Raw genomic sequence first — 27,471 nt, 5'->3', positions numbered from 1 at the left:
GTGGGACAGAGGACGAGCTCTGGGTCTGAGACAGTGGGACAGAGGACGAGCTCTGGGTCTGAGACAGTGGGACAGAGGACGAGCTCTGGGTCTGAGACAGTGAGACAGAGGACGAGCTCTGGGTCTGAGACAGTGGGACAGAGGACGAGCTCTGGGTCTGGGACAGTGGGACAGAGGACGAGCTCTGGGTCTGAGACAGTGAGACAGAGGACGAGCTCTGGGTCTGAGACAGTGGGACAGAGGACGAGCTCTGGGTCTGAGACAGTGAGACAGGGGACGAGCTCTGGGTCTGGGACAGGGGACGAGCTCTGGGTCTGAGACAGAGGACTCGAGGTCCTGAGACGAGGTGTGAGGTATCGATCCGCTCGGTGAGGACTCGGCTGTCTTGTTATCTGGACGTGAAAACGGACATTAAAAGGAAAATCTGTAAAAACTCAATCAGCTCGACGCTCCGAGTCCGTCAGCGTGAAGTGAGACTTTGTTCTGGGCCTGTGATCCGTAAACTGTGTCATCCATCTGCCCCCCCACATCCCCCCCACCCCCCACATCCCACCTCATCGACCCAGCCTGAAATATGCTGCCACTAATTACTATTATTAATTGAAAATAGGAAATCAATGGCTCTGAATTAAACACAAGCGTGCGTGTTGGTATGTGGGTCATCTGTCTCTGAACAGCTGGGCTCATCCTGACTCAGTTATCTCACTGGCATCAGAACCCACTGTACGTCCCACCGTCGGCTTCGTGTCGGGGGGGAAAGCGGCTCGCCACAGTAAGCCTCGGCTCCTCTTAGAAAGGATTGTTGACTCATTTGTCAGCGGGCGCACGGCGGCCGTCTGACAGCTGCTGATGAAAATACTTTTCTCCTGTGTGAGCGCTGTGGCCTTGAACACGGTGGAGGAGCGGGCAGAGCGCGGTGCTATCGGAAATATAAATGAACTGTATTCTTTCTGCTGACCTTCCTCAATGTGGAACCTCTCAGTTCAAGCTGCCGGGGCGTGAGCTCCTCAGCCCGACTGTAATCATCTCCTCCCAGTGAAACCCGGTGTTTCACTTCTCCACACACGATAATGAGTCCACCAGATTGCAGCCACACGCTTTATTCTGCCGCAGAGGAAGTTATTGTCTTTGTGTTTACGAAGCAACAATAGCAATTTGTTTGGAATAAATTTAAGGGCAGCGTATTTAATAATAGATTATATTGGGCGAGCTCCTGCGGTAAATGCAAAACACTGGAGCAGCGGCTGCTTATCGCTGGAGGTGTCGTCAGAGTCATGAAAACAAGAATCGTACAGATTGTTCCTCTCCGAGCCAATCAGCTCCTTCCCTGCTCTCCTTTGACAAAGATGCAATCGAATTAAAATTGAATGACTTCAGCTCGAGGGTGTGTGTGTGTCTGTGTGTGTGTCTGTGTGTGTGTCTGTGTGTGTGTGTGTGTCTGTGTCTGTGTGTGTGTGTGTGTGTGTGTGTGTGTGTGTGTGTGTCTGTGTGTGTGTGTGTGTGTCTGTGTCTGTGTCTGTGTCTGTGTCTGTGTGTGTGTGTGTGTGTCTGTGTCTGTGTCTGTGTCTGTGTCTGTGTGTGTGTCTGTGTCTGTGTCTGTGTGTGTGTGTGTGTGTGTGTGTGTGTCTCTGTGTGTGTCTGTGTCTCTGTCTGTGTCTGTGTGTGTGTCTGTGTGTGTGTCTGTGTCTGTGTGTGTGTCTGTGTCTGTGTGTGTCTGTGTCTGTGTGTGTGTCTGTGTCTGTGTCTGTGTGTGTGTCTGTGTCTGTGTGTGTGTCTGTGTCTGTGTCTGTGTGTGTGTGTGTGTCTCTGTGTGTGTCTGTGTCTCTGTGTGTGTCTGTGTGTGTGTGTGTGTCTGTGTCTGTGTGTGTGTCTGTGTCTGTGTGTGTGTGTGTCTCTGTGTGTGTCTGTGTCTCTGTGTGTGTCTGTGTGTGTGTGTCTGTGTCTGTGTGTGTGTCTGTGTCTGTGTGTGTGTGTGTCTGTGTGTGTGTCTGTGTCTGTGTGTGTGTGTCTCTGTGTGTGTCTGTGTCTGTGTGTGTGTCTGTGTCTGTGTGTGTGTCTGTGTCTGTGTGTGTGTGTGTGTCTGTGTGTGTGTGTGTCTCTGTGTGTGTCTGTGTCTGTGTCTGTGTCTGTGTGTGTGTCTGTGTGTGTGTGTGTGTCTGTGTCTGTGTGTGTGTCTGTGTCTGTGTGTGTGTCTGTGTCTGTGTGTGTGTGTGTCTCTGTGTGTGTCTGTGTCTCTGTGTGTGTCTGTGTGTGTGTGTCTGTGTCTGTGTGTGTGTCTGTGTCTGTGTGTGTGTGTGTCTCTGTGTGTGTCTGTGTCTGTGTGTGTGTCTGTGTCTGTGTGTGTGTCTGTGTCTGTGTGTGTGTGTGTGTCTGTGTGTGTGTGTGTCTCTGTGTGTGTCTGTGTCTGTGTCTGTGTCTGTGTGTGTGTCTGTGTGTGTGTGTGTGTCTGTGTCTGTGTGTGTGTCTGTGTCTGTGTGTGTGTGTGTGTCTGTGTGTGTGTGTGTGTCTGTGTGTGTGTGTGTGTCTGTGTCTGTGTGTGTGTGTCTCTGTGTGTGTCTGTGTCTCTGTGTGTGTCTGTGTGTGTGTCTGTGTGTGTGTCTGTGTCTGTGTGTGTGTCTGTGTCTGTGTGTGTGTGTGTCTCTGTGTGTGTCTGTGTGCGTGCGCTGACTGCACCTTGGATTGGCCCGTGCCCAGCAGTGCAGCTGAGGGAGGCTGTTGATTGGCTGTCAGCATCATTGATCCCCAGCATCTTGACAGGCTGACGTCTTGAAGTCGAGTTTGACGACTGAACAACTTCATGATCATTTATTCATCCCTGTAACGAGCCCGTTTAGTGGTGTGTGTGTGTGTGTGTTTGTGTGTGTTTGTCGTACAACACGCCTCCTGTGTGTGTGTGTGTGTCTGTGTGTAGCTACAGCAGCTGTATTCATGGTTGATCAATGCCTTTCATTGAAGCTCTATAGATCAGTTATCAGCCGTTGATAAGATCTGTTTGATTTGTCCCAGTTTGGACGTTAGTGGAACAAACAGTGATCTGTGTTTGAACAGAAGTTTAGTTGTGAATGTTGAAGATATGAATTAACATAACAGAAGTTACAAATGAGTGTTTGGTTCCAGACGCAGCTACAGATTCTCAGTCTTCATGGAAATGAGGTTTATTTTTCTGCTAATTTCTCACATCTTGAATGAACTGGTTTTAATGAGTCATTCTGAAAAGAGAAGAGTTCATCAGAGCATTCTTTATCAAAACCACATATTTAATAGACTTTTCATAGAATGAATGAATTTTCCTTTAAAAGGAGTTCGGTCTGACCTCGTGCACGAGAAGAGTTTATATGAATTCACTCCACTTGTGTGTTTACAGCCTCAGATGAATTCTCTCAACGATCAGAAATCCCTGTTCACGTTTGCTGAATTCATTTTTTATTTTAAAATAAAATGTCATTGAACTTTCTTGACATTTTAGTAAAGAGTTTATGAATTTATGACTTGCCTGGGGAAAGTGTTGATTCCAAGAGACTCACTCATCTTTTCTTTCATCATAGTTTATATTTCTGGAGAATCAGTTTTTGTCATCGTGGTTGTTGAGTCCCACATCGGTTTATTAAAAGTTCATATTGAACGTGTCCAGATCCAGCGGAGGTCTCTGAACTTCACAACAAGTCACAGGGTTCTGCAGACAGACACACAGAGTTATAGTAGATTCATCTGTCAAATGTATTAATTACTAAATAAAAGAACACGTTTTCATTTACAGATGTTGTGAACATGACCCCCCCCCCACACACACACTGTAAAACGATCCACACTGTAAAAGATGTGATGGTCTCCACAGATCAACAGATGTTCGAGCTGCAGTGTTTCCCAGCACTCAGCAGAATCCCAGCAGCCTCTCTTATTGGCAGGAGACCCCCCCCCCCCCCCCTCGCTCCCGTCCCATCGGGCCGCTCGTCCATCACTGTCTCGCCGGGGACACGGTTAATGTCCTCGTCATATTAGAGCTGACGTGGCCGAGTCATCTCACCACAGACTCTGTCACTTGAATCTGTGCGATGAGGAGTTCAGTCCTTTCTGCAGCGTCTCAGGTCATTAGCTCAGAACCAGAGTGAAGTGTGTGTCTGTGCGTCACGTCTGTGTGCGGCTGCTGCACCTTCATTCCCACAAATGAACAAATAGACAAATAATTGTATAAACTCTTTGTGTTTAGTCTCCAGTGAACTCGCTGATCGATGTTCTCTTGGTTCAGCTCTTTCATTCTGATGCAGCTCAGTGAGAATTCAAACCCTGTCTCTCAGACGCTGCAGATTGAAGTATTGTTTTAATAATTTCATACAGTTCATAACTTTCACCTTGTTACTGACTGGACACACTCAGATCTCATGAAATCACTCATCATGCAGAAATATGCAAAAATTCAAAATTAATTGTGCAGGTTTTTGTTTTTTCTCACACTGGTTAGAGACAGAAGATTCATTTAAAGCGTCTTGATCGCCCCCTGGTGGCTGGATGCAGTACAGCTCATAATACCCTCCTCCTCCATGTTAGCAGATGGGACATGGACCAAACCAAACAGTCAGAGGAGACGTTTAATAAATGTTTGTTAAAGACGGTTTCTGTAATTTCGGGTCGTTCTTATCTCACTGATGTTTGACATCATGATTGACAGCTGAGGCTGGCTCCTGATTGGCTGAGTGCTTGTATCGGTGTGTGTTCAGATCACAAGATTCAGATTTGTCTTAATGTTGGTGCAGTGAGACGAGTTGGAGACACGTCTGTGTGAAGGATCCTGAACCTGGAGACTGTGGACGTGTTGTTGTTCAGGTCAAATCCAGATGATGACACAAAAACCACTTGTTTCCACTGGATTGTGACTAAAGATGAATTATCACATTAACCTAACTTCTTGTGTCGTGAATGAGCCGCACAATGAAGCCTTCAGATCTTTGTGTTACTTTCACAAACACTCGCAGAGACGAGAGAAGCAGCATTTTAAGTAGGTGCAGCATTCGATTTAGTGACGACATCAATCAGCCATGCACAGTTAGTCTGTGTGTGTGTGTGTGTGTAGACATTACCTACTTCTCTACATAACTGTAAAATAGGAGCTGTATTAAATTTTCCTATCCACGCTGTCATCATGAGCCTCAAATTGAACGCTGTGGAATGAGTTCATTTTTCCATTAGATGTGTTTCTTATCTGCTGAGCTCACAGTGAGTTGAAACCTTGTTATGGATGTGAAAGGAGCTGCCAGGCGACTTGAAGCAGACGTTCCTCTGGAACACCTTCAAGTGAACAAAGCAGATGCACCTCAGAGAAATAAAGAGGAGAGAAGAGAAGAAGTGACTGGTTAACAACGTCACACACAAACATACACACACCCACTCACAGGCCTGTACGACAACAACACAAATACTTGAGTTCTTGGGCAATAAGCTGAACTCGCTTCCATGACAATATAATTTAAAATACAACTCATTGAGCTTTGAATTGTGTTTTTAATGATCAGTGTGTTTATGAGGCTCGACACAAACAGCTCGTGGTGAAATGAGACAAACAAGATCAACGAGGGGAGACCATAAAAAACAAACTCTGTTTTCTCAATTACAGCAAAAAAAACAACACAAACGTTGAAGTGTGTTCGTTGGAACCAGTTTAGATTGAGTGTAAACTCAAACATCTGATTTCACACGTCCACCAAACACCAGCCGTCACGTGGATTCACTGCATGAAATCACAGAATCCTGGATCAGCTCGCTGATCAAGAACCGGAGCAAGATTTAATTCAGTTCAGTCGATTTTACATAATCCTGCAAACTATCAAACCGTACATGTGACACGGTGAAACGTTATCTCCTTGGTGCACATGTAGCTCAATGAAAGAAAGGACGTCAGAATCAAATCAAATCTTATTTCACAAAAACTGTGTTACAATTTCTTCAAGGGGAAATCGATGTTCCTTCAAATCAGAGAGGAAAGTGAGGCTGCTCAGGTTGAAGCCTCAGACACCGAGTGTGAGCTGAAGAAGGTTATCTGTGACATGAGAGAGAACCTGCAGCTCCCCGCAGCCGGGGAAGGGTCCTGAAAGAGTTTCCTGTGCCACAGTAGATTACACTGCTGTTAATTCAGAGCAGGAAGTTCTGCTTAGTGCCAGAGAGCTGCTCTTGATCAAAGTCATTAGTCACTCCATTTGGACTCTTTGCTGCTGAATAATTGAGGCTGTGAGAGGATAAAGGATTTGACTCTGCTGGCTGACTAGTTAAGAGAAATAAAGAGAACTCCCTCTTTCAAAGAGAGACAGACGAGGGGAGGAAGAAAGAAGGAGAGGGAGGACAGGAGCAGCGGGACAAAGGAGGAGAGTAAATTAGAGAAAGATTGAGAGGGAGGGAGGGAGGGAGTCTGCTCGTCGCTCTCTGTCCCCCCCGACCTGATGAAACATTCAGCACTGGGTCTGAGACCACCGCCGGGCCGGGGGGGGGGGGGGTCAGAACAACTCTCTCCTGGTTCCTCCACATGTCAGAAGCTTCATGTCTCCAGCTTCTCCGTCAACACGTTGTCTCCGGGAGGAACTGAGAGGGGTTGGGGTCAAAGGTCGACTTGACCTCACTAAGACATTTCAGTCACAACTCAAGAACGATTGAGTTCCTCGTGACAAACGTCGTCAGCTCGATGACATGACTCCTCCCAAAAGATGGAGGTCATTACCTCCTCCTCCTCCATGTTAGCAGATGGGACCAAACAGATCTGAGTAGACGTTAATGTTTGTAAAGTAGTTTCTGTCGTTTCAGCTCGTTCTTATCTCACTGATAAGTTTGTTCAAGTGTTTCTGATCAGTTTGGGTTTAATTAGTCATTTGATGATATAAACACAGGCTGAGACGTGATGATTGACAGCTGACACTGACTCAGGATTGGGATGTGATCTCCAGATCTGATTCTCAAGACAGATATCAGCTTTATTTTGTAAATAGTGAGAGAACATGGAGATGTGTCGTCCATTTTTATTCACAGTCCATCTCTTGAGACTTGAGTTAGCATGCTAACCAGCTAGCATCAGCCCATGACATCACGTTCCTATAGGACGTCGCAGCTCAGAGGACGAACGTCTGAACTTCTAGAGGTGTAGACGTGGAGGTGGAGTAGAACTCGACCTGATGGTGCAGGCGAGGAACCAGGAGACTCTACCTCTCGTCAGAACGTCCCTCAGAGCTCTCACACTCTGGGAACCTTCTTCTCTTCCAGTTCAGCCTGTGACTGTGAATCAGACCTCGTGCTTTGATTCCAGTTTTCAGAGATGATATAAAATACAACCTCACGTCTTCTCTTGTTCTCATCTCATTTCCTCCGGCTGTGATTCATCCACTTTGGCTGTGATACATCTTCTCTGTGTGCTTAAAGTGTTTCATTTCATTCTTCTGGCTGCGCCCAGTCATATACAGATTTCATTTGAGTAAATACGAATCTGTGAGAGGAGAAGCTGGAGGTCCGTGCTCATTCATTCAGCAGCTCAGGGTGGAGGCAGCGGCGTAGAGAATTAAAATGCTAAACGCTGAGTTTTCTGCTGCTTCAGCCTGATGGGACGACTGCGCTGATGAATGGAGGAAACCACTTCCTGCATCCATCAGGCTGCATGTCACCGTGCAGCTGTTTGTGGGGACCAACTGACAGGGACCGGTCGTCTGACACGTCTGAACGTGGACGTGTTCCATGATGACCTCAACCGGTCGAAGACCAAGTCCGAGTGATCAGACACCTTTCAGAGTCCACGTGTGAGAACGTTATCACACGTCAGGAACATGTCAGACACACGTCTGGAACACGTGAGGAAGATGTCAGGCAAATGTCAGGAAAACGTAAGGAACATGTTAGGAACATGTGAGGACCATGTCAGGCACATGTCAGGAACATGTCAGGCACATGTCAGGAACATGTCAGGAACACCTCAGTAACACGTTAGAAACATGTCAGGAACACGTCAGGAACATGTCAGGCACACATCAGTAACATGTCAGGCACATGTCAGGAACACGTCAGGCACATGTCAGGAACATGTGAGGAACATGTCAGACACACGTCTGGAACACGTGAGGAAGATGTCAGGCAAATGTCTGGAAAACGTAAGGAACATGTTAGGAACATGTTAGGAACATGTTAGGAACATGTCAGGAACATGTGAGGACCATGTCAGGCACATGTCAGGAACATGTCAGGAACACCTCAGTAACACGTTAGAAACATGTCAGGAACACGTCAGGAACATGTCAGGCACACATCAGTAACATGTCAGGCACATGTCAGGAACACGTCAGGCACATGTCAGGAACATGTGAGGAACATGTCAGGCACATGTCAGGCACATGTCAGGAACATGTCAGGAACATGTTAGGAACATGTCAGGCACATGTCAGGAACACGTGAGGAACATGTCAGGCTTAAATAGATCATAAAATATATGATGATGATATTGTAGAGATGATGTCATTTTGACGTCCCCATGTCAGGAGATGATGTAACATGGTGTAGTTGTGTATTAATCTTTGCAAACTGTGAGACATTTGTCATCATAAACAGTCCTTATGGAATGTTTGAGTGTACTGATCTGGATCAGTGTGAACCTGGAGTCGGCAGACGACAGGTCAATTTCAACCAGCGTTTCACTCTCAGTGGAAAATTCATCATCCACCGTTTGATGCAAATTCAGCGAAGTCATCGTCTCCAGTTCTGAACCGAGCTGAAGTCCAGAGGTTTCATTCGTCTCCACTTCACACTCACAGATTGTTTCCACCTGCACACAGACACTGACTCTTATTGTGACCAGCAGGTGTTAAATTGAAATGTGAGGAGGACGCGTTTCCCACAGAACCGTCCTCACTGATCAACAGGACTCGTCTCGTCCTGCCGTCGTGTGGACGACAATCGAAGAAGACAGAAACGTCCTCACAGCTGCAAACTGGAAATGTGTCAGAAATATTCTGTAAAAACGTCAGAAACAAGTTTGGTGACTTTCTAACTTTCTTCTGTTCTAAGAAGTGTTTTATTCCATCGACTCTCTCTCCTCCATCAGATCAAACTGGGACCAGTTGGTTGTTGGTCTTTGCTTCATGTGGGTTGAGAGTTTGAAATCAGCTCATTAGAGAAGGATGTGATCACAGCTGGTGAACATCATGTGTTCACTGCCGTCACAATCTGAGTGATGAAGGAGCCTCACGCAGCCTCAGCCATTATATTACTCTTCTGTTGATGAAGACTCAGAGCAACACTGGTCTTCACTGGTCTTCAGTGGTCTTCACTGGTCGTCACTGGTCTTCACTGGTCTTCACTGGTCTTCACTGGTCGTCACTGGTCCTCCTCTCAATATTTCTCAAACTAAATGTTTTCCAGTTCGAGGGACATGAGATGAGGCTCATCAAAGATCATAAACACTGTGATGTCACATCATGAACTCAGTGAATCTAAATTCTTCTAGCTTAAATCCTGACGGATGGACTGAGTAGAAGTTTAAAGCTCAAAGGTTAAAGGTCAGTCTGATGTTAAGTCTCCACCTGTGATGTGAGTGTGGATGTAAACTGAAACCTGACTGATCATCATCTGGTTGAAGGTCGACTTTCAGAGAATAGTTCTGAGAAATTGTTTCTGCTGATTCTCTCTGAGACTCGAACCCTCCTCATCCTGAGACTCGAACCCTCCTCTCTCTGAGACTCGAACCCTCCTCACCCTGACCTCAGGTCTTTGAATCCCCTGTTGACCCTCTCCTCTGTCCAGGCTGTGAGAGTGACTTCTGGGGCCCCCACTGCACCAACCGCTGTCAGTGCCGTAACGGCGCCAAGTGCAACCCGATCACCGGCGCCTGCGTGTGCACCGACGGGTTCCAGGGCTGGCGCTGCGAGGAGCCCTGCGACGCCGGCTTCTACGGCAAAGACTGCCTGCAGGAGAGCCAGTGCCTCAACGGCGCCACCTGCCAGCACCAGACCGGCGAGTGCCTCTGTGCACCGGGATACACCGGAGCCTTGTGAGTGACCCTCAGCTGCTTGGTCTGGTTTCAGAAAGACATGTCACCACTGCTCAGTTTCATGATTCATCACTTTTATACTAATGCAGATTTCATTGAATCCACTTCTTACCCTGAATTAACACGGTAGCTTCAGTAGAATGTTTGTAGCAGAGGCTCTGATCAGAGAGCTTCACGTGTTCAGCTCCACAGACTGAATCCTCTGCTCCTTGTGTCTCCAGCTGTGAGGAGCCGTGTCCTCCAGGGAAACATGGATCCCTGTGTGAGCAGCGCTGCCCCTGTCAGAACGGAGGGGCGTGTCATCACGTCACCGGGGAGTGCTCCTGTCCCGCCGGCTGGGTGGTACGACCGCTTTCCCCATGTTCAACACCAGACCCACTCATGTGCATCACTGCTGGAAATCACGTTTCATATTTTATAGCTCAGAGATGAGATCGTCAGGTTTGACTTTGATGATAAAAAGTTTGTTCAAACATAAATAAGATTTCAACACAAGTTCTCAGTTTAGATTTAACAAGTTTAGTTTTTACAACTTCCCTGAAGTTACATTTATTTAAATGCAATTTTATTGATCATTCATATTCACAAATCACACTTAATCCTGTAGAAGTTAACAAGGTGACTCAGCAGAAACACAATGACTCGTCTGTTTTTACACATTTAGTTTGTTTCTGTTCTCAGATGAACTCTTCAGGTCTTCTCTCGTGGTCTGGTCCCAGCCCTGGGAGCCTGAATCCAAACTGGTTTAACTGGTTCTCTGTGGTTTCCCCCCTCAGGGTCCAGTCTGTGCTCAGCCGTGCTCCTTCGGCTCCTTCGGGATCAACTGCTCTCTGGAGTGCACGTGTCGGAACGCCGGCCTGTGCGACCACATCAGCGGCCAGTGCCAGTGCACCGCCGGCTACATCGGAGAGAGGTACTTCATGCTTATTAATATGATATTTTAAATCCTTTATGAATAGTTTTAATGTTAATTGTAATAAAAAACACAGTTATAAGTTTATATAGACTTTATCCGACTCTTCAGGGAAATTTGCTGCAGATATGAGCAGAACTCCTCCTCAGAGAGACACGTGGATATGAGCACATGGGGATATCTGTAATTTCTAATAAACACTTTGGAAACTAATGAAAACAATGAGTCCATGTAAACATGTGTAAAGAGGAAGTTTGAAACAGAAGCTGCAGAAGTTCACAGCTGCATTAAAGAGCATTAATATAACATAAATCATATCTAGTGTGTACAGTGTGGATTTATATATATTTATATAACTTCATGAACCCTCACATGTTTTTCTGTCTCTTCAATAAGTTTGGATTGAAACCCGACATGAAGCCGTTTAACATGAATCATACGTGAGAGAATAATTGAGTTTCACCTCCATGTTAAATGTTAATGTTCCACCTCCTCCTCCTCCTCCTCCTCCTCCTCCTCCTCCTCCTCCTCCTCCTCCTCCTCCTCCTCTTCCTCATCGTGCTCTTCTCCTCTCCCCGGGTGAAGAGATTCTAACTGACTCTGAAAGAGTTTTATTTCCTCCATCATCTCTGACGTTAGCTGTAAAATACTTTCTCCGACCCCCCCCCCCCCCTCTCTCTCTCTCTCTCTCTCTGTCTCTCTCTCTCTCTCTCTCTCTCTCCTCCTTGTCCATCTCTGTGTCTCTCGTCCTCCGTCGTTATTCTCAATTGAGCCAAATTACCTCCATTCATTCGGCCCGACAGGTGAATTAGCCTACATGGAATAATTCCCAGATTGAGTCCCCCCCCCCCCCCCCCCGCCGCGTCCTGGCTCTAATGGAATTAGTGGAGATAAGAGTCCAGAGGAAGTGTCTGTGATTTAGACGTGACACTAAACATACGTCCTCACTGAGCCATTTTAATTGAGTGATTTGTCTCCTTCTTAATGGTTTCACTGGGCCTACGTGTGAAGAATGATGCAGCAGCTCCCACTCGACTCCCTTCCCCTGCTCGGCCCCGGCTCCTCGTTAGAATCCATATCGCCACTTTGTTCTCTTTCACCTTGAGCGCGGCTCAGGGTCTCAGCATAATGTGTCACGCCTGACCTCATGATGTCGAGTGCACGGGAGCGTGTGCGGTGTGTGTGTGTGTGTGTGTGTGTGTGTGGGGGGGGTAATGTCAGGGGGGAGTGAACGTGGAGTTTAAAGATCACACGTGAAAAACCTCCTTCTGACAAACTGTTCCTCTACTCGGTGACACAGTCCAGTTATTAATGTTCACTTCCTGTTCTATTTTGAAATTCTCAGCTGCGTTGTCTCCCCCGCCCCCGCCCCTGCTGTTTCCCACCAGTTCAACCTGTTCAACCCTCACCTGCTTCCACTGGTTGTTTGTCAGCTTCTCTCTGGTTCAGCTTCGTCATCACCTGCTTCCACGTTTCATCTTTTACATTATGAGTTATCGTCTTTTTCACAGACGAGAGTCACAGAGTTCTTTAGAGGAAGAGGAAGTTAAAAATAGAAACATCTTCCTCTGCGTCTCAGTGAGTCCGTGTGAGTCTGTTGTTGTGTAACGTTTAGATTTGGAACAAGATGTTTCTCTCTCAGTGTTTGAATGGAGCTTCGGTGGAATCTGGTGTGTTTGTCAGAATGGAGTTTAGATCCGGATCCGTCAAACATGATCATCAGATAAGACTTGATTCATCTGAGGGAAACTCTGGAGCCTCGTGGATATCAATAGAAATGAGAATGTGAAAAGAAAAGTTACATTAGAGATATTAATACTTAACTAAAGTGGCAGTTAGTAGAAATGAAATGAGAACGGAGTATTATGGGATATTCCACATGCTAAGGAAGTTGAAATATTGCCAATTGTATTGAAATATATTAAGAGTAACTTATTCCCAGGATTAAAAAAACAGTGTGAACAGAAAACAAGATTTTATTTCAGTTTGAGTTCAATATTTAAATTTTTATAATAGAAGAGGAAGATGGATGATGAGGGAATAAAATAGTCATTGTTTGTTTGACAGAAATGTTTTTAAAGAAGTTTTTTATTATTGTGACCGAGGGAACCTGAGAAGTTACAGCAGAGATTTGACTGGTGTTAGTTTCTTTTCCTCTGTTTCCTCATTCAGCCTCTCACCCTCTGATGTGTGAGAGGCTGAGGCTCAGTGCCTTGCTCAAGGACACATCAACACATGGGCAGATTGTTGGATGGTTGATTTGATAAGATTTCGAGATTAGTGAGACGTCCTCTGAAGTGAGAATGAGCTCTGACACGAGTCCACCATGTTGGACGTGATCTGGAGGAGACGCACAAAAACCTTCACGTGCAAATATAAAGATTTATAAGAGTCACACGGGTGCAAATCTGTATATCAAAGGTCAAAGGTCACCATTCTAAGTCACAAGTCGCCTCAGGAGGTGAATGTTTCATCAGCTCACAGATCATTTGTTGTCGAGCAGTGAGAAGGATTCATCAGTTTGACGGACAGCTCATACAGGAAGTGATGAAACAAACTAACATGAATCATCATAGAGCCTGACCCCTGCAGCAGAGGAGCAGGGAGGACTTCCTGTGCTTCACATCTCACAGCTCCACCGTTCTTCTTCTCACTCCGACAGATGTCGAGAGGAGTGTCCGGTCGGCACCTACGGGCCCCAGTGCGCCAACAAGTGCGACTGCCAGAACGGGGCCAAGTGTTACCACATCAACGGGGCCTGCCTCTGCAGCGAGGGCTTCAAGGGCCCCAGCTGCCAGGACCGCTTCTGTCCCAGCGGCCTGTACGGACCCGGCTGCGACCGACACTGCCCGTGCAAAACCGCCAACACGCTCAGGTACCGACCCGACACGCCTCCACCACACACATCCTCCACCACACACGTCCTCCACCACACACATCCTCCACCACACACATCCTCCACCACACACATCCTCCACCACACACATTCTCCACCACACACATCCTCCACCCGACACATCCTCCACCCGACACATCCTCCACCACACACATTCTCCACCACACACGTCCTCCACCACACACATCCTCCACCACACACATCCTCCACCACACACATCCTCCACCACACACATCCTCCACCACACACATCCTCCACCACACACATCCTCCACCACACACATTCTCCACCACCCACATCCTCCACCACACACATCCTCCACCACACACATCCTCCACCACACACATCCTCCACCACACACATCCTCCATCACACAGCCGCATGAGAAGGTCGCTGGAACGATCGCTCAAGAGACAGAATTAGGATTGCAAAATTATGCAAAGTAATTTTGCAACCCTATTATTCAAAGTTGGAAACTTTCCATGGGAATGAACAGGAATATACAGGAAATGTTGTGGGTAATTTATACTAACTGTATTTACCTTGTCATATACAGACATAAATATAAACATTTGTTTTGTCATAGGCTGATTTGAGCCCTGAGGAAACTTTGACTATATGCTTCTGCAACTTTGTGTCTTAGTTCATAACATAGGTCTTTGCATAGTATTCATAAATGTACACAACCTTTCCTTCTACACTGGCTGGAGTGAAACGTCTCCACACATGAGATAGTGCACATGGAAGTGTTCTGTAGAATATAAGATGAGAAGAAAGCTTTAAAAAAAGGCACCAATGCCAGAGATATAAATATTTGGCCAATTGGAATCGTTTCGATGGATAAATGAATGGAAAGAGGCTAGATGGACAGATGAACAATCCTCAATCAGCATGTTTATATATTTTCCTTAGTTATATCATTGAAACTTACCTGACTAGTCCTTCACACTACAGCAGGCCTCAACAGATCTGCTGTAGAGTGAAGGATGCTGGGAGTTATCGGTGCATGTGATGGAAGAATGCTCAGTGGAGCCCTTTGCAGCCCAGACAGAATGAAAGTCCTTCTGCTCCACTGTCCAGCTTCTTCAGGAGAATTCTGTCTCCACCAGATTTTACTCATGAATCATGAATCCTTGTGTTCATCACTGACCTCCTGCATTTGGCCTCTTGTGCTCTTTCATCATGTTCTGATACTTGAAGCGTCTGAATTGAAATCTGAAGAAGCTTTTCACAGTGTCCTCAGCGCGGAGCTTCTCTTTGTGAAACGATGATAAAAGAGATTCTCTAATTCTTGATGTCCTCGTGTGTCTCAGCTGTCACCCTCTGTCGGGGGAGTGCACCTGTGCAGCCGGCTGGACCGGACTCTACTGCAACGAGTCCTGCCCGGCGGGGTTCTACGGCGCCGGCTGCAGGGAGACGTGCGTCTGCACCAACGCAGCCGACTGCGACGGCAGCAGCGGCGCCTGCGTCTGCGCTCCAGGGTTCATAGTAAGTGTGAGAGAAAGATGGCCGACGTGACGGCTCCTCAAAGTCCACCGCCCCCCCGAATCCCTGAACGTCTTCTGCTTAGTGAGGAGGTGGAGTCTGACTCAGCAGAGCTCTCATTCCAGCACATGTATGACGGTAGCATGTGGAGGTCGTTCAGCAGCAGGTGCAGAACACGCACACGCTCATTTATCAGCTGCTGTTGACGCTGCAGGTTCGGTCAGTTACACAACTCGTGGTGGAGGAGGTGCAGGTGCAAAACCCCTGAACTAGGACAGAGTGTGTGTGTGTGTGTGTGTGTGTGTTTGTTTGTGTGTACATGTATTTAAGGCGCCTGCCTCAGGATATTTTCTCACATTGAGGTATTTTTAGACTTTTTGATTTACACTTTTCACATTTACACATTTCGACCGACGGCTTTAAAAGTATGATTTTTTTCATGTTGGCCTCAAATTGTGTAACATCTGCAGTTATTGTGCGATACAGTCGTTTCCTCAGACTTTTCACATCGACCAATCAGGAGTCAGTGTCAGCTGTCAATCATCACGTCTCAGCCTGTTTTTATATCATCTCTGATTTAATTAAAAGACGTTTGAGTTCTACTGAATCTGAGCACGTGTTTGGATCAGAAGTATTTTCCTCGATGACTCTTTATGTGTCTTTGTGTTCAGGTTAAATCTGAGCTGTTGTTTTTCTGTCAGACACTAAAGTTGACTCATCTCGATTAGACTCTTCTTCTCTGTCTCTTTATAATTGTGGTGTCAGTGTTGATAATTGAGGTTTCTACAAATTTGAGTTTTTTCATTTAAACGAGGTGCTGCATAAAAAACTAATGAGTTTTAATTCTCTAAAAGATAAATCAGTGTTTGTGTCTAAACACTGAGACAAACACAAACGTGACATTTACTCATCGTCCTGAACAGCATCGTCTGTCTCTGTCTCTCTGTCTCTCTGTCTCTGTCTCTGTCTCTGTCTCTGTCTCTGTCTCTGTCTCTGTCTCTCTGTCTCTGTCTCTGTCTCTGTTTCTCTGTCTCTGTCTCTGTCTCTGTCTCTGTCTCTGTCTCTGTCTCTGACTCTGTCTCTGACTCTGTCTCTGTGTCTCTGTCTCTGTCTCTGTGTCTGTCTCTGTGTCTGTCTCTGTGTCTGTGTCTGTGTCTGTGTCTGTGTCTGTCTCTGTCTCTGTCTTTCTCTCTGTCTCTCTGTCTCTGTCTCTGTCTCTGTCTCTGTGTCTGTCTCTGTCTCTGTCTTTCTCTCTGTCTCTCTGTCTCTGTCTCTGTCTCTGTCTCTGTCTCTGTCTCTGTCTCTGTGTCTGTGTCTCTGTCTCTGTCTCTGTCTCTGTCTCTGTGTCTGTCTCTGTGTCTGTCTCTGTGTCTGTGTCTGTGTCTGTGTCTGTGTCTGTCTCTGTCTCTGTCTTTCTCTCTGTCTCTCTGTCTCTGTCTCTGTCTCTGTCTCTGTGTCTGTGTCTCTGTCTCTGTCTCTGTCTCTGTCTCTGTCTCTGTCTCTGTCTCTGTCTCTGTCTCTGTCTCTGTCTCTGTGTCTGTCTTTCTCTCTGTCTCTGTCTCTGTCTTTCTCTCTGTCTCTGTCTCTGTCTTTCTCTCTGTCTCTGTGTCTGTCTCTGTGTCTGTCTCTGTCTCTCTGTCTCTGTCTCTGTCTCTGTCTCTGTCTCTGTCTTTCTCTCTGTCTCTGTGTCTGTCACTGTCTCTGTCTCTGCTCGGTGGCGCGGCCCTCCTGGTGAGTTGAGTGATGCGCAGCAGAGTGGAGATGAGACACTTTGAGGACTGGGTCTGAGGACATCAGGAGCAGATGTTGCTCTTGGCGGAGACGTATTGATTCAGGAGGAACCTGTATCTCACAGTCGGGACTCTGTGTCACTGTGTGGACAGGACACGTCTTTAAACAGAATTCATATGTCCTGTTGTCTCCACTCGGGACAGATGGATCGATAACGTTAAACATGTGCAGCTCTGAGCCAAGGTCTGACATCTGCTGGAGGATCTGAAGAGGCTGAAGAGGAGAGAGACAGAATCCAGAAATTAGATTTTATGAAGTCAAATATTTTTAGGTGAAAATTAATGAATAAAGTTTATTATCGGTCTAAATATTAAAAAAGCAGAACCAATGTTTTATAATAAATAACAATAAATATGAGTGAATTCAAACTAGAACTTAGAAAGATGGAGATGATCCCAGGAGTGAAGCCAAAGGGTCTTACTTGAATCAGTTATTTCATTTAAAAATCAGTCGAATGTTCAGGATCCTCCAAACTCATGATATCTGATCCTGAGTGAAAACAGTTTAAAGACCTAAGTGGTTGATTTATTTTTAAAAGATAGAAACATTAAGCTCACTCCCTCATTGAATTCATAATCTCATGAGAAATCTCCGGATCCTGGATCAGCTGCTGCTCATTTCCTCGGGTCTGTTTCTCTGGGAGACTCTGATGCTCTTCCTCATTGAGCCCACTCACGTTATTTATTAACAAAGTTTTCCTTATTATTCCTTAATTCACCAACTTTTTAATAAGGCTGCTCTCTTCTCCTGTCTCTGCACATTTGGCTGCTTTGTGAATATTAGATTAACAACGCGTTAAAGAAGCCGCTTGGAAGCAGCAGCTCTAATTAGCACGATTTATACGTGAAGGTCCTGATCAATGTGTTCAGGATCGGGGGGGTCTCTCTCACAGCATGCTTACAGCCGCAGTATAAGGTTAGACGTCCGTTTAATGCCGAGCTGTCTGTCTCCGCTCTGACCGTGTCCTCGCTGATTGGACGAGCGCAGACGTCTTGTTTCCCTGGAGGGACGATCCTCTCTCTCCTCCATTATACATGTGCTGGTTGCATCTCTGTCCTCAAATTCAATGTGGTGGTGGATTCATAATGAATTTAAAGATGATCTCTGAAGGAGACCTGTCTACCTGGTGTCTCCCTGGTGTCTCCCTGTTGTCCCCCTGGCGTCTCCCTGTTGTCCCCCTGGTGTTTCCCTGGTGTCCCCCTGGTGTCCCCCTGGTGTCTCCCTGGTGTCCCCCTGGTGTCTCCCTGGTGTCCCCCTGGTGTCTCCCTGGTGTCCCCCTGGTGTCTCCCTGGTGTCCCCCTGGTGTATCCCTGGTGTCTCTCTGGTGTCCCCCTGGTGTCTCCCTGGTGTCCCCCTGGTGTCCCCCATGCGTCTCCCTGGTGTCTCCCTGGTGTCCCCCTGGTGTCTCCCTGGTGTCTCCCTGGTGTCCCCCTGGTGTCTCCCTGGTGTCCCCCTGGTGTCTCCCTGGTGTCCCCCTGGTGTCTCCCTGGTGTCTCCCTGGTGTCTCCCTGGTGTCCCCCTGGTGTCTCCCTGGTGTCCCCCTGGTGTCCCCCTGGTGTCTCCCTGGTGTCCCCCTGGTGTCCCCCTGGTGTCTCCCTGGTGTCCCCCTGGTGTCTCCCTGGTGTCCCCCTGGTGTATCCCTGGTGTCTCTCTGGTGTCCCCCTGGTGTCTCCCTGTTGTCCCCCTGGCGTCTCCCTGGTGTCTCCCTGGTGTCCCCCTGGTGTCTCCCTGGTGTCTCCCTGGTGTCCCCCTGGTGTCTCCCTGGTGTCCCCCTGGTGTCTCCCTGGTGTCCCCCTGGTGTCTCCCTGGTGTCCCCCTGGTGTCTCCCTGGTGTCCCCCTGGTGTATCCCTGGTGTCTCTCTGGTGTCCCCCTGGTGTCTCCCTGTTGTCCCCCTGGCGTCTCCCTGGTGTCTCCCTGATGTGTCCCTGGTGTCTCCCTGGTGTCCCCCTGGTGTCTCCCTGGCGTCTCCCTGTTGTCTCCCTGGTGTGTCCCTGGTGTCCCCCTGGTGTCCCCCATGCGTCTCCCTGGTGTCCCCCTGGTGTCTCCCTGGTGTCCCCCTGGTGTCTCGCTGCTCAGGAGGGGGACGCTGGTGAGAACCTCCCGTCCCTCCTCGAGGTTCTGAGGAGTCGTCTCATGAAGACTAAAAGAGCCACAGTCGTCCACTCGACACATGCAGACCAACACTGTGACAGAGACACAACTGTAATTCACACGTCTGCACAATGTGGCCAGATGTGTTGTGTGATTGTTTCCAGATGTTACTGACTCGGCTCAGTTTGATCCAGACCCAGAACTCCTCCTCTGGCCTGAGGACCCGTTCACACCTGATGTTCAGGTTCAGAGTCTGAAGCTCTGGACCCAACCAGGTGTGAACGGGTCCTGAGTCCGAGCCGTGGACAGATGTGTTAAGTTGTGTGTGTTTCCTGTGTCCAGGGTGACGACTGCTCCATCAGCTGCCCCCCCGGCCTGTACGGCACCAACTGCACCTCCTCCTGCTCCTGCCACAACGAGTTCTCCTGCTCGCCCAGCGACGGCTCCTGCTTCTGCAGAGAAGGTTCCTCTTCTGATTCATTCCTCTGGTTCTCCAGAGCTTCACGCTTTGTTCATCCTCATGTTTGGATTTAGATTAGATCCTGTGGAAACCCACAAAGACGATCAGATACTTAAAATAAGGAAGAGAAATAATAACTCATAGGTTTCTAACATTAGTGCAGAAAGTACTTCTGTTTCTTTGCTGCAGTAATAATAATATTAATAACTATATGTAGGTAGCACTTTTAAAAGCTGCTCTCACACAGCGCTACATGAAGGCCAAATAAAAACAAGAGAGCAATCACATTATAAGACAAGGTTCTCAGGGGGAGTGTTCCACAGGAGGAGGGAGGAGAGAGGAGGAGAGAGGAGAGAGGAGGGAGGAGGGAGGAGAGAGGAGAGAGGAGAGAGGAGGGAAGAGGGAGGAGAGAGGAGAGAGGAGGAGAGAGGAGAGAGGAGGGAGGAGGGAGGAGAGAGGAGAGAGGAGGAGAGAGGAGAGAGGAGGGAGGAGAGAGGAGAGAGGAGAGAGGAGAGAGGAGAGAGGAGGGAGGAGGGATGAGGGAGGAGACAGGAGGGAGGAGGGAGGAGAGAGGAGAGAGGAGAGAGGAGAGAGGAGAGAGGAGAGAGGAGGGAGGAGAGAGGAGAGAGGAGAGAGGAGGGAGGAGAGAGGAGAGAGGAGAGAGGAGGGAGGAGGGAGGAGGGAGGAGGGAGGAGGGAAGAGGGAGGAGAGAGGAGGGAGGAGAGAGGAGAGAGGAGAGAGGAGAGAGGAGAGAGGAGGGAGGAGGGAGGAGAGAGGAGGGAGGAGAGAGGAGAGAGGAGAGAGGAGGGAGGAGGGAGGAGGGAGGAGAGAGGAGAGAGGAGAGAGGAGGGAGGAGGGAGGAGAGAGGAGGGAGGAGAGAGGAGAGAGGAGAGAGGAGGGAGGAGGGAGGAGGGAGCATCTTCTACATGTGTGTAGAAGATGGAACTAAAGGACTCTAATTCAGACAATAAACTAATCATTTATCAGTTTAAAAAGAGTTAAAATGATTTAATTTGATTTGTTTTATATCAAAAACAAATAACTGGTATAACAAATACTTTGATTTAAAAATAAGGCATAACTGAATAATTCACTAATTGAAAAATGAAAATAAACATGGATAGGATCTCTGCTCTCTGTCCTGATGAAGAATGAGGTTATTCTGTATCGTGAATATATAGATATAGATATATGATAGATCATTTGAATGGTGTAAGGAGGCGGGGCACACCTCGGACAGGTGGCCAGTCAGTCACAGGTCTGATGCCGTAGAGACAAACTGCCTCATCCTCAGCTACAGGAGATTTCTCAACCTTTGTACAAACCACGCTGCGAGCCGACTGCTTGTACCGCTGCACCACCGCGCCGCCCCCAGAACTTTTTCCTTTTTACTATTTTGTCCTCGGCTCGTTTAATATCGCTCAATATCAGCATCTTTAAATATGTATGTGGCGCTGCACCTCCTGGGGAACGTGGGTAATGAAAGTGGAGACATCAGAGAGCAGAACCAGGCCTGAGAGCTTCAGCTTCAACAAGTGGGCGTCGTCTCCTCCTCCACACTCCTCTCTCACTCCAGAGCCTCAGTGGTTATTAAGATCTACCAGCTCGTGATGGAAACGTTATAATAAACTGTTCTCGTGTCGATGATTGTAGAGCAAACATCTGATCATATGAGCACTTACACATTAATACTTTACATTATATATATAAACACACTCAAGTCTAGAATTAAAACCAGATCCTTGAAGACATCTGCAGGAGTTCAGAAGGAACATCAGGACGTCTCAGACGGGAGGAGACAGAAGAATCCTCCTCATCATCTGACCCCGAAACAAACGGGTTCAAATCCTCTGGATGAACTGTTCACTGATGTTTATCATATTTTCTGATGTCATCAATAACCGATGCTCCGACTGTGAAAATACATCCAGCTCTAACAAAGTGAATTCCTCATTCCACTGATGTTCCTGATCGCAGCTCCAGAGGTGTGACCCCTCTGTGGACTAATGGTCCGTCCCTGTGCCTGCAGGTTGGCAGGGCGTGGACTGTACCATCCCGTGCTCCAGTGGTTCTTGGGGACTGGGCTGCAATGAGACGTGTCAGTGTGCCAACATGGCCGCCTGCGACCCCGTCAACGGAACCTGCACCTGCTCCTCAGGCTGGGGGGGCGAGTACTGTGACCAGGCGTGTCCGGTGAGTGGGGGGGGGGAGTCCTCATCTGTCTCTATATGTCTCACATTCAGACGCTCAGCTTCAAGGCCACGGAGACGTTTCCAGGTCCCAGCAGCTGAATCCAGTTTCACACTCTACAGAAGATGAGATGATGTCTAACACGAGCAGCAGCCTTGAGACCGATGTGTACTAAAGTGTGTGTGTGTGTGTGTTGTTGTGTGTTGTCAGGAGGGCTCGTACGGGCTGGACTGTGCAGAGCGATGTGACTGTGTCCACTCGGACGGCTGTGACCCGGTGAGCGGCTCCTGTCGCTGCCTCACGGGATGGACCGGTGAGTTCATCTTCATCACTCTCGTTAGCGTGTGGTCTGCTCTGCTCTGGAGGAGGTTGACCCACATGGAGCCACCTGACCCTCTGCAGGTCAAACTGTGTAACTGCACACAGGAAGGAGACGAGTCTGAATTCATCTCACAGTTTACAGAAGCACCTCATTGGCTGCTCGTCTCTAAAGTTCTCACGTGTTCTAAACGTTCCACTTCCTGTCGGCTGAACTTCAGACTTTAACAAAACTTCATCGAACCACAGCAACACAACCTCATTATTCTCTCACAGTGATGAAGAGCAGCGACAGCAGACGTGTGTGTTGTGTGTGTGTGTTGTGTGTCTGTCTGTGCAGCCTCTGACTGAACTCGTCTCACACTCTCTCTGTCTTTTCCTCGTCTCCTCTTTTGTCTCCGGACGATTTGAAGCATGAACCTCTGGAATATGTGAGAATTGATTCTGGTAGAGATGAAACATTTTCAACTTGTGTAGACGTGTTCCCATCGACTCACACCACCGCGGTCGAGTGTGTGTCTCCATTGACTTTGTATAGATCCAGTTTTCTGTCTGAGCAGCTGCTGGAGCTGCAGTCCACATGTGGACGGTTTGATCCAGATGATCAATTGGACACTTGTCCTCTCTGAGATGAAGCAGCAGCCTCAGTTTGTATTGATCCTGATGTTATGCTTGATGAAGACACTTGAATACAAATATCTAAAAGATGCAGGAAATGCTTCAGAGAGGCTTCAGTCTGATCCTGGAGGTTCTGGAGGTTCTGGAGGTTCTGGAGGACGCATCCAAGCAGGGTGGGGTGGGGGGGGGGATACCTGAACCGTTCTGTGAAACAGAATCTGAGGACGGACGTGATGTGAAAGGAACACAAATCGATTTGAGGCACAACAAACTACAACCTGTGATTCCAGCTGCTTGGATCTGACAGCTCTGCTCTGTGTTCCGGCGCCCCCTACAGGTGGGATGCATCACTCACTGTCCTCTGAGCCTGATGTCCATCACGTAGAACCAACCAGCTAATGACATGTGCTTCATTAGCTGGTTGCTGCTGATGAGAGACGAGTGGACGTCTTCACTTCCACAGCTCCAACAGAACAAGACTCAGTAAACCAGCTTCAGACTGTCAACACGTCTGTCCTGAGTCCTCCAGTGTCCTTCAGCTCTTTGGATGTCTTTGTCTCACGTCTCTGACATGACGTCCTCACCAGGGACATTCCCTTCAGTTGTCTCTGAGCTCCAGCTCTGCTTGTCTGACAGTATTATTATTATTATTATAATGTTCCATCACAGTACACCAGAGTTACAAGGTGCAGTCTCAGGCCTCCAGGGGGCGCTGTGGTACTGACAGACATGACATGCTCCTGTTTTAAGGTGGAGAGGAGTGTGACACGCCCCCTAATGAAGGAACAGGGTGGCTGACAAGACTTCAAACCTTTACATCCATAATAATCTTTATAAGGCACCAGAGGAAAGTGAATGTGGATAAATCACTTCTCAGATTAATGTGTGAGAGGTTTTAAAATGACCTGGTTCTGTGTTGTCGTGTTAGAAGTTGTGTCTTTGCTCATTTCACCTGCTGATTGTCAGTGAATGGTGACGAGTGCTGATCGATATGAGACGACAACCCAGTGGAGACGTCTGAACTCCCGTCCAGAGGGACGAGCGGAGACACCACCAGAACAACTTTACTCTCTCTGTGAAGGTTCAGCTCCAGAAAGTGAAGTGAGTTTGGTTTGAAGAAGTGAAAACATGTTGGTTCTCTGCAGAACGTTTGTGTAATCACAGTTGAGATGATGAGGAACTCGGTCCCATGAGATGAGAGCAGTGTTTTCATTAAGCTCAAATAAAACCGTGTGTGTATCAGCTCATACAAAGTTCCTCCTGTGACCCATCGTGTTCCCAGAGGACAAACAACACAACACGAGGAGATTGAACCTCTTTATGGTTGAGACGTTCACTTTTTATTTAAAACAAAAACAAAAGTAAACATGCGTCTGCAGCGTGATCACACTGGTCTCATTGAGATGATTCCAGTCTGTCCTGGTTTCCAGTGCAGGTCCCAAACACACAGAGAGTTTGTAAAGTGTAAACTGTGGAGGATCCACTTCATCGTCTCAGGACCTGGATTCAAAAGCCTCATGTGAGAGGACGTTTCTTTGATTTGTGTCAAATCAGACTTTTGAGTTTTCTCTGAACACGTCTGTCACTTTGGAAACAGTCGATGTGAGATAACTCTCCCATGTCCCCCCCCCCCCCGTCTCCACCTCTCAACCTTTGTGTTAACTTCACATCCTGATGAAATGAGCTTCAGACTTCCACCCACTTTGTGGCTCAGAGGTTTATTAATTGAGTTTTAATGTCTGGGCCCCACTCGGCTATTCTCTCATATTCTGAGTCAAAGGAAGTTTCTAATGAGCTGCAGACACGAGAGAGGGAGCGCACGCCATTCTCACTGTCTGTCTTTATATTTAGTGTTTCTGTGTGTGTGTGTGTGTCTGTGTGTGTGTGTTTGTGTTACTACAGTCGCAGGATCCTGAATCACTACGTCTGAGTGTGGCAGGACCCTGGAGGCCGACATGTTGGTTTATAGTTGTGTGTTTGTGTGTTGTTGTGGAAACAGGTGATGTGAGGTTCAGCTTGATGAGGTCGGGCTGGTTAAGATAAGGTGAAACATTTAAGTTAAGATGTTTCACTTCTCCTCCAAAAGGTCCAGTTGACCTGTGTGTTGGTTTGGTCCGTGTCCCATCTGCTAACATGGAGGAGGTTTATGACCCATACTGCAGCCAGACACCAGGGGGCGATCAAGATGAGTTCACGTCTGGGAGTTTTCATGTGGTCCATTGTTGTGTACAGTTTATGATTGTAACTGTATACTTATAGTGCACGTTGTCGTACTTATTAACACACACAAACAGAAAGTGTGTGTAGAAGTTGTGACGCCAGGAAACAAATGTGAGTCAATGTAATGTGACTTTAAGTTGTGTGTCTGTGTGTGTGTGTGTCCCCTGTGAACAGTGAGGCCTCTGATCGTTGTGCGAGTTAGTTTTTGTGCCTCTCAGACACACACACACACACACACCATCGCACACACGCAACACTGATGAAAGAACAGACACTTCAGAAAATGATTAAAGGGCAAAAAGTCTCCGGCAGAATTTGGAGAATTTAGGTTTTTGCCAAAATGTTCTTTTCAAACAAACTGATCTTTATTGATTGACGTGTGTGTGTGTGTGTGTGTGTGTGTGTGAGTGTGTGTGTGTGTGTGTGTGTGTGTGTGTCTTTCAGTATTTTGACCTCCAGAGAGAAATGACAAGTTCACTTTTCATTTATATTATATTTAAAGGACATTTGAACATGTTTGTTAACAACCAAACTAAAATAAATCCATGTTTTGAAAAACACAGATGTGTTTATTTCAGATATTAATTTAAACTATAATCAGTGTTCTCTGTACAAACTACAGACTGTAGATAAAGATGTGGCTCTCTATCGCCCCCTGGTGTCTGTCTGCAGTATAGCTCATACACCTCCTCCATGTTAGCAGATGGGACATGTTGTCGTTTCAGGTCGTTGTCATCTCTCTGAAGTTTGTTCACGTGTTTCTGATCAGTTTGGTTTCATCAGTTGTTTGATGATGTAAAAACAGGCAGAGACGTGATGATTGACAGCTGACACTGACTCCCGATTGGTCAGATGCTTGTCAACAGTACAACACTACATGTGGAGACTCTCAGTCCACATGTATAAGATCTCATCCCATTCATTCCTGGACAGTGGGACAAAGTGGAGACGTGTCGTACATGTTTCACAGTCTGTGGTACTAAGTGTAGTTCACTGTGTACTTGTACTTGTGAGGGAGTTCTTCCAGCAGTCACATTATTTCTGAACCACACAGGAGTGGGGGGGGGGGGGGGCGCCTGGGTCTCGACTGTCTGCGTCCTCCTTGTGGGGGACACTCTGTCTCTTTCAGCTTTTCCCTGAGACGAGTGATGACCTGGAGCTTTGAGGTTCACGTGTCGGTGGCGTGTGGAGCTGACATGAACAAAGTCCAGCACGTGGTCTTCTCTGTTGTCTGGTCGCAACAACAACAAATGAGCAATTTTGATCTGATTTCACTCACGTGAACTCTCAATAAATAATGATATTTGGATCATGTAAAAAACAATGAGAGGATAATGAGATCGATGATTGGTCCGACCCCTCGTGTTCCTGTCCTGCTGATGACTTCATTTCTTGCTCGGAGACATTTTGATTTTCATCTTTAAAGAACAAACCTCTTCTCTGCGACTTCCTGACTCCGTCTGTGACATTTAGCCCAACGCCTCATTAGCTTCTCCTGAACACATGAATCTTTCAAACTGCCTCAAATGTGTTGTTTCATTTTTAAAAGCTCAAGTTTCTGAAACAGTCATATGTAGAAAGAATGTAATGTTGGTTGGGGATGAATCCACATTTGATGCTGTAGTGAGAGTTCGGGGGAGGGGGACGTAGTTTAGGCATAAATCTGTATTAATGTTGGGAAGGTGAAATACAGCCACCTGATAAAGTATTTGTACTTCGTTAATTCAAACAGAACTCTGTGGTTCTGGGTTTTGGGGATTTGTTGACGTGAAGGAATAAAGAGGACGTCCACAGACGAGTGTCTGCTCCGACCTGTCCAGCTCTCTCGTGTGTAAAATCCATTTTACTGCTGTTCCCTCTTCATCCATCTTTCAGACTGTAAGTGACACATCAAGAAGAAAGAGTGAGAACAAACCTCCATCAGAGTCTAAAGTGTGTGTGTGTGTGTGTGTGTGTGTTGTGCAGGTGTGGGTTGTGACAGTGTGTGTGAGGAGGGACGCTGGGGACAGAACTGCTCGTCCAGCTGCTCCTGTGAGAACGGCGGCTCCTGCTCCCCAGAGGACGGCTCCTGTGTGTGCGCTCCTGGATACCGAGGAACCAACTGCAGACGAGGTAATAAATACTAATATAATAATAATAATATACATGTATGTTGTACTAATACTGTCCCAGCTACACTTTGACTCTTTATTCATATCACACATTGAAGAGCAACAGGAGTTGACTTGAGGAAAAGAAAGAACAGATAAAAAGAACAAGTGAGACGTAAACAAATCAATGCAGGAAACTGAACAGATAGAAACCAGTAGATAACCAGTCCCACAGTGAAGTTCAGCCTGGGCCACAGTCCTTGATGGGAGGCGTCCCAACACAGACGTGGATCTGGTGAGTTGAACTGGTTTCGTGAGGATGAACTGGAGGATTCTCGATGGTCTGGAGAACTCATCAGGTTCTTGTGGATCAGAGGATCCAGGAAGTTGTC

General features: G+C 47.3%; 1 protein-coding gene across 1 annotated transcript in view; it reads left to right on the top strand.

Annotated features, from left to right (window-relative positions):
- LOC133957262 (multiple epidermal growth factor-like domains protein 11) overlaps positions 1-27,471 on the top strand; it is a 67,544-nt gene that overhangs the window by 25,030 nt on the left and 15,043 nt on the right. Inside the window, exons 5-13 of the mRNA XM_062392756.1 lie at positions 9,760-10,006; positions 10,228-10,348; positions 10,783-10,919; positions 13,582-13,794; positions 15,129-15,303; positions 19,526-19,646; positions 21,673-21,836; positions 22,044-22,146; positions 26,955-27,101. Coding sequence (XP_062248740.1) covers positions 9,760-10,006; positions 10,228-10,348; positions 10,783-10,919; positions 13,582-13,794; positions 15,129-15,303; positions 19,526-19,646; positions 21,673-21,836; positions 22,044-22,146; positions 26,955-27,101 — 1,428 coding nt within the window. The remainder of the gene's footprint in view (positions 1-9,759; positions 10,007-10,227; positions 10,349-10,782; positions 10,920-13,581; positions 13,795-15,128; positions 15,304-19,525; positions 19,647-21,672; positions 21,837-22,043; positions 22,147-26,954; positions 27,102-27,471) is intronic.

This window comes from Platichthys flesus, chromosome 1, assembly GCF_949316205.1.
Source record: "Platichthys flesus chromosome 1, fPlaFle2.1, whole genome shotgun sequence".
Taxonomy (NCBI): Eukaryota; Metazoa; Chordata; class Actinopteri; order Pleuronectiformes; family Pleuronectidae; genus Platichthys; species Platichthys flesus.
The sequence above is the reverse complement of the archived record's forward strand: the minus strand, read 5'-3'. Positions and strand labels throughout refer to the sequence as shown.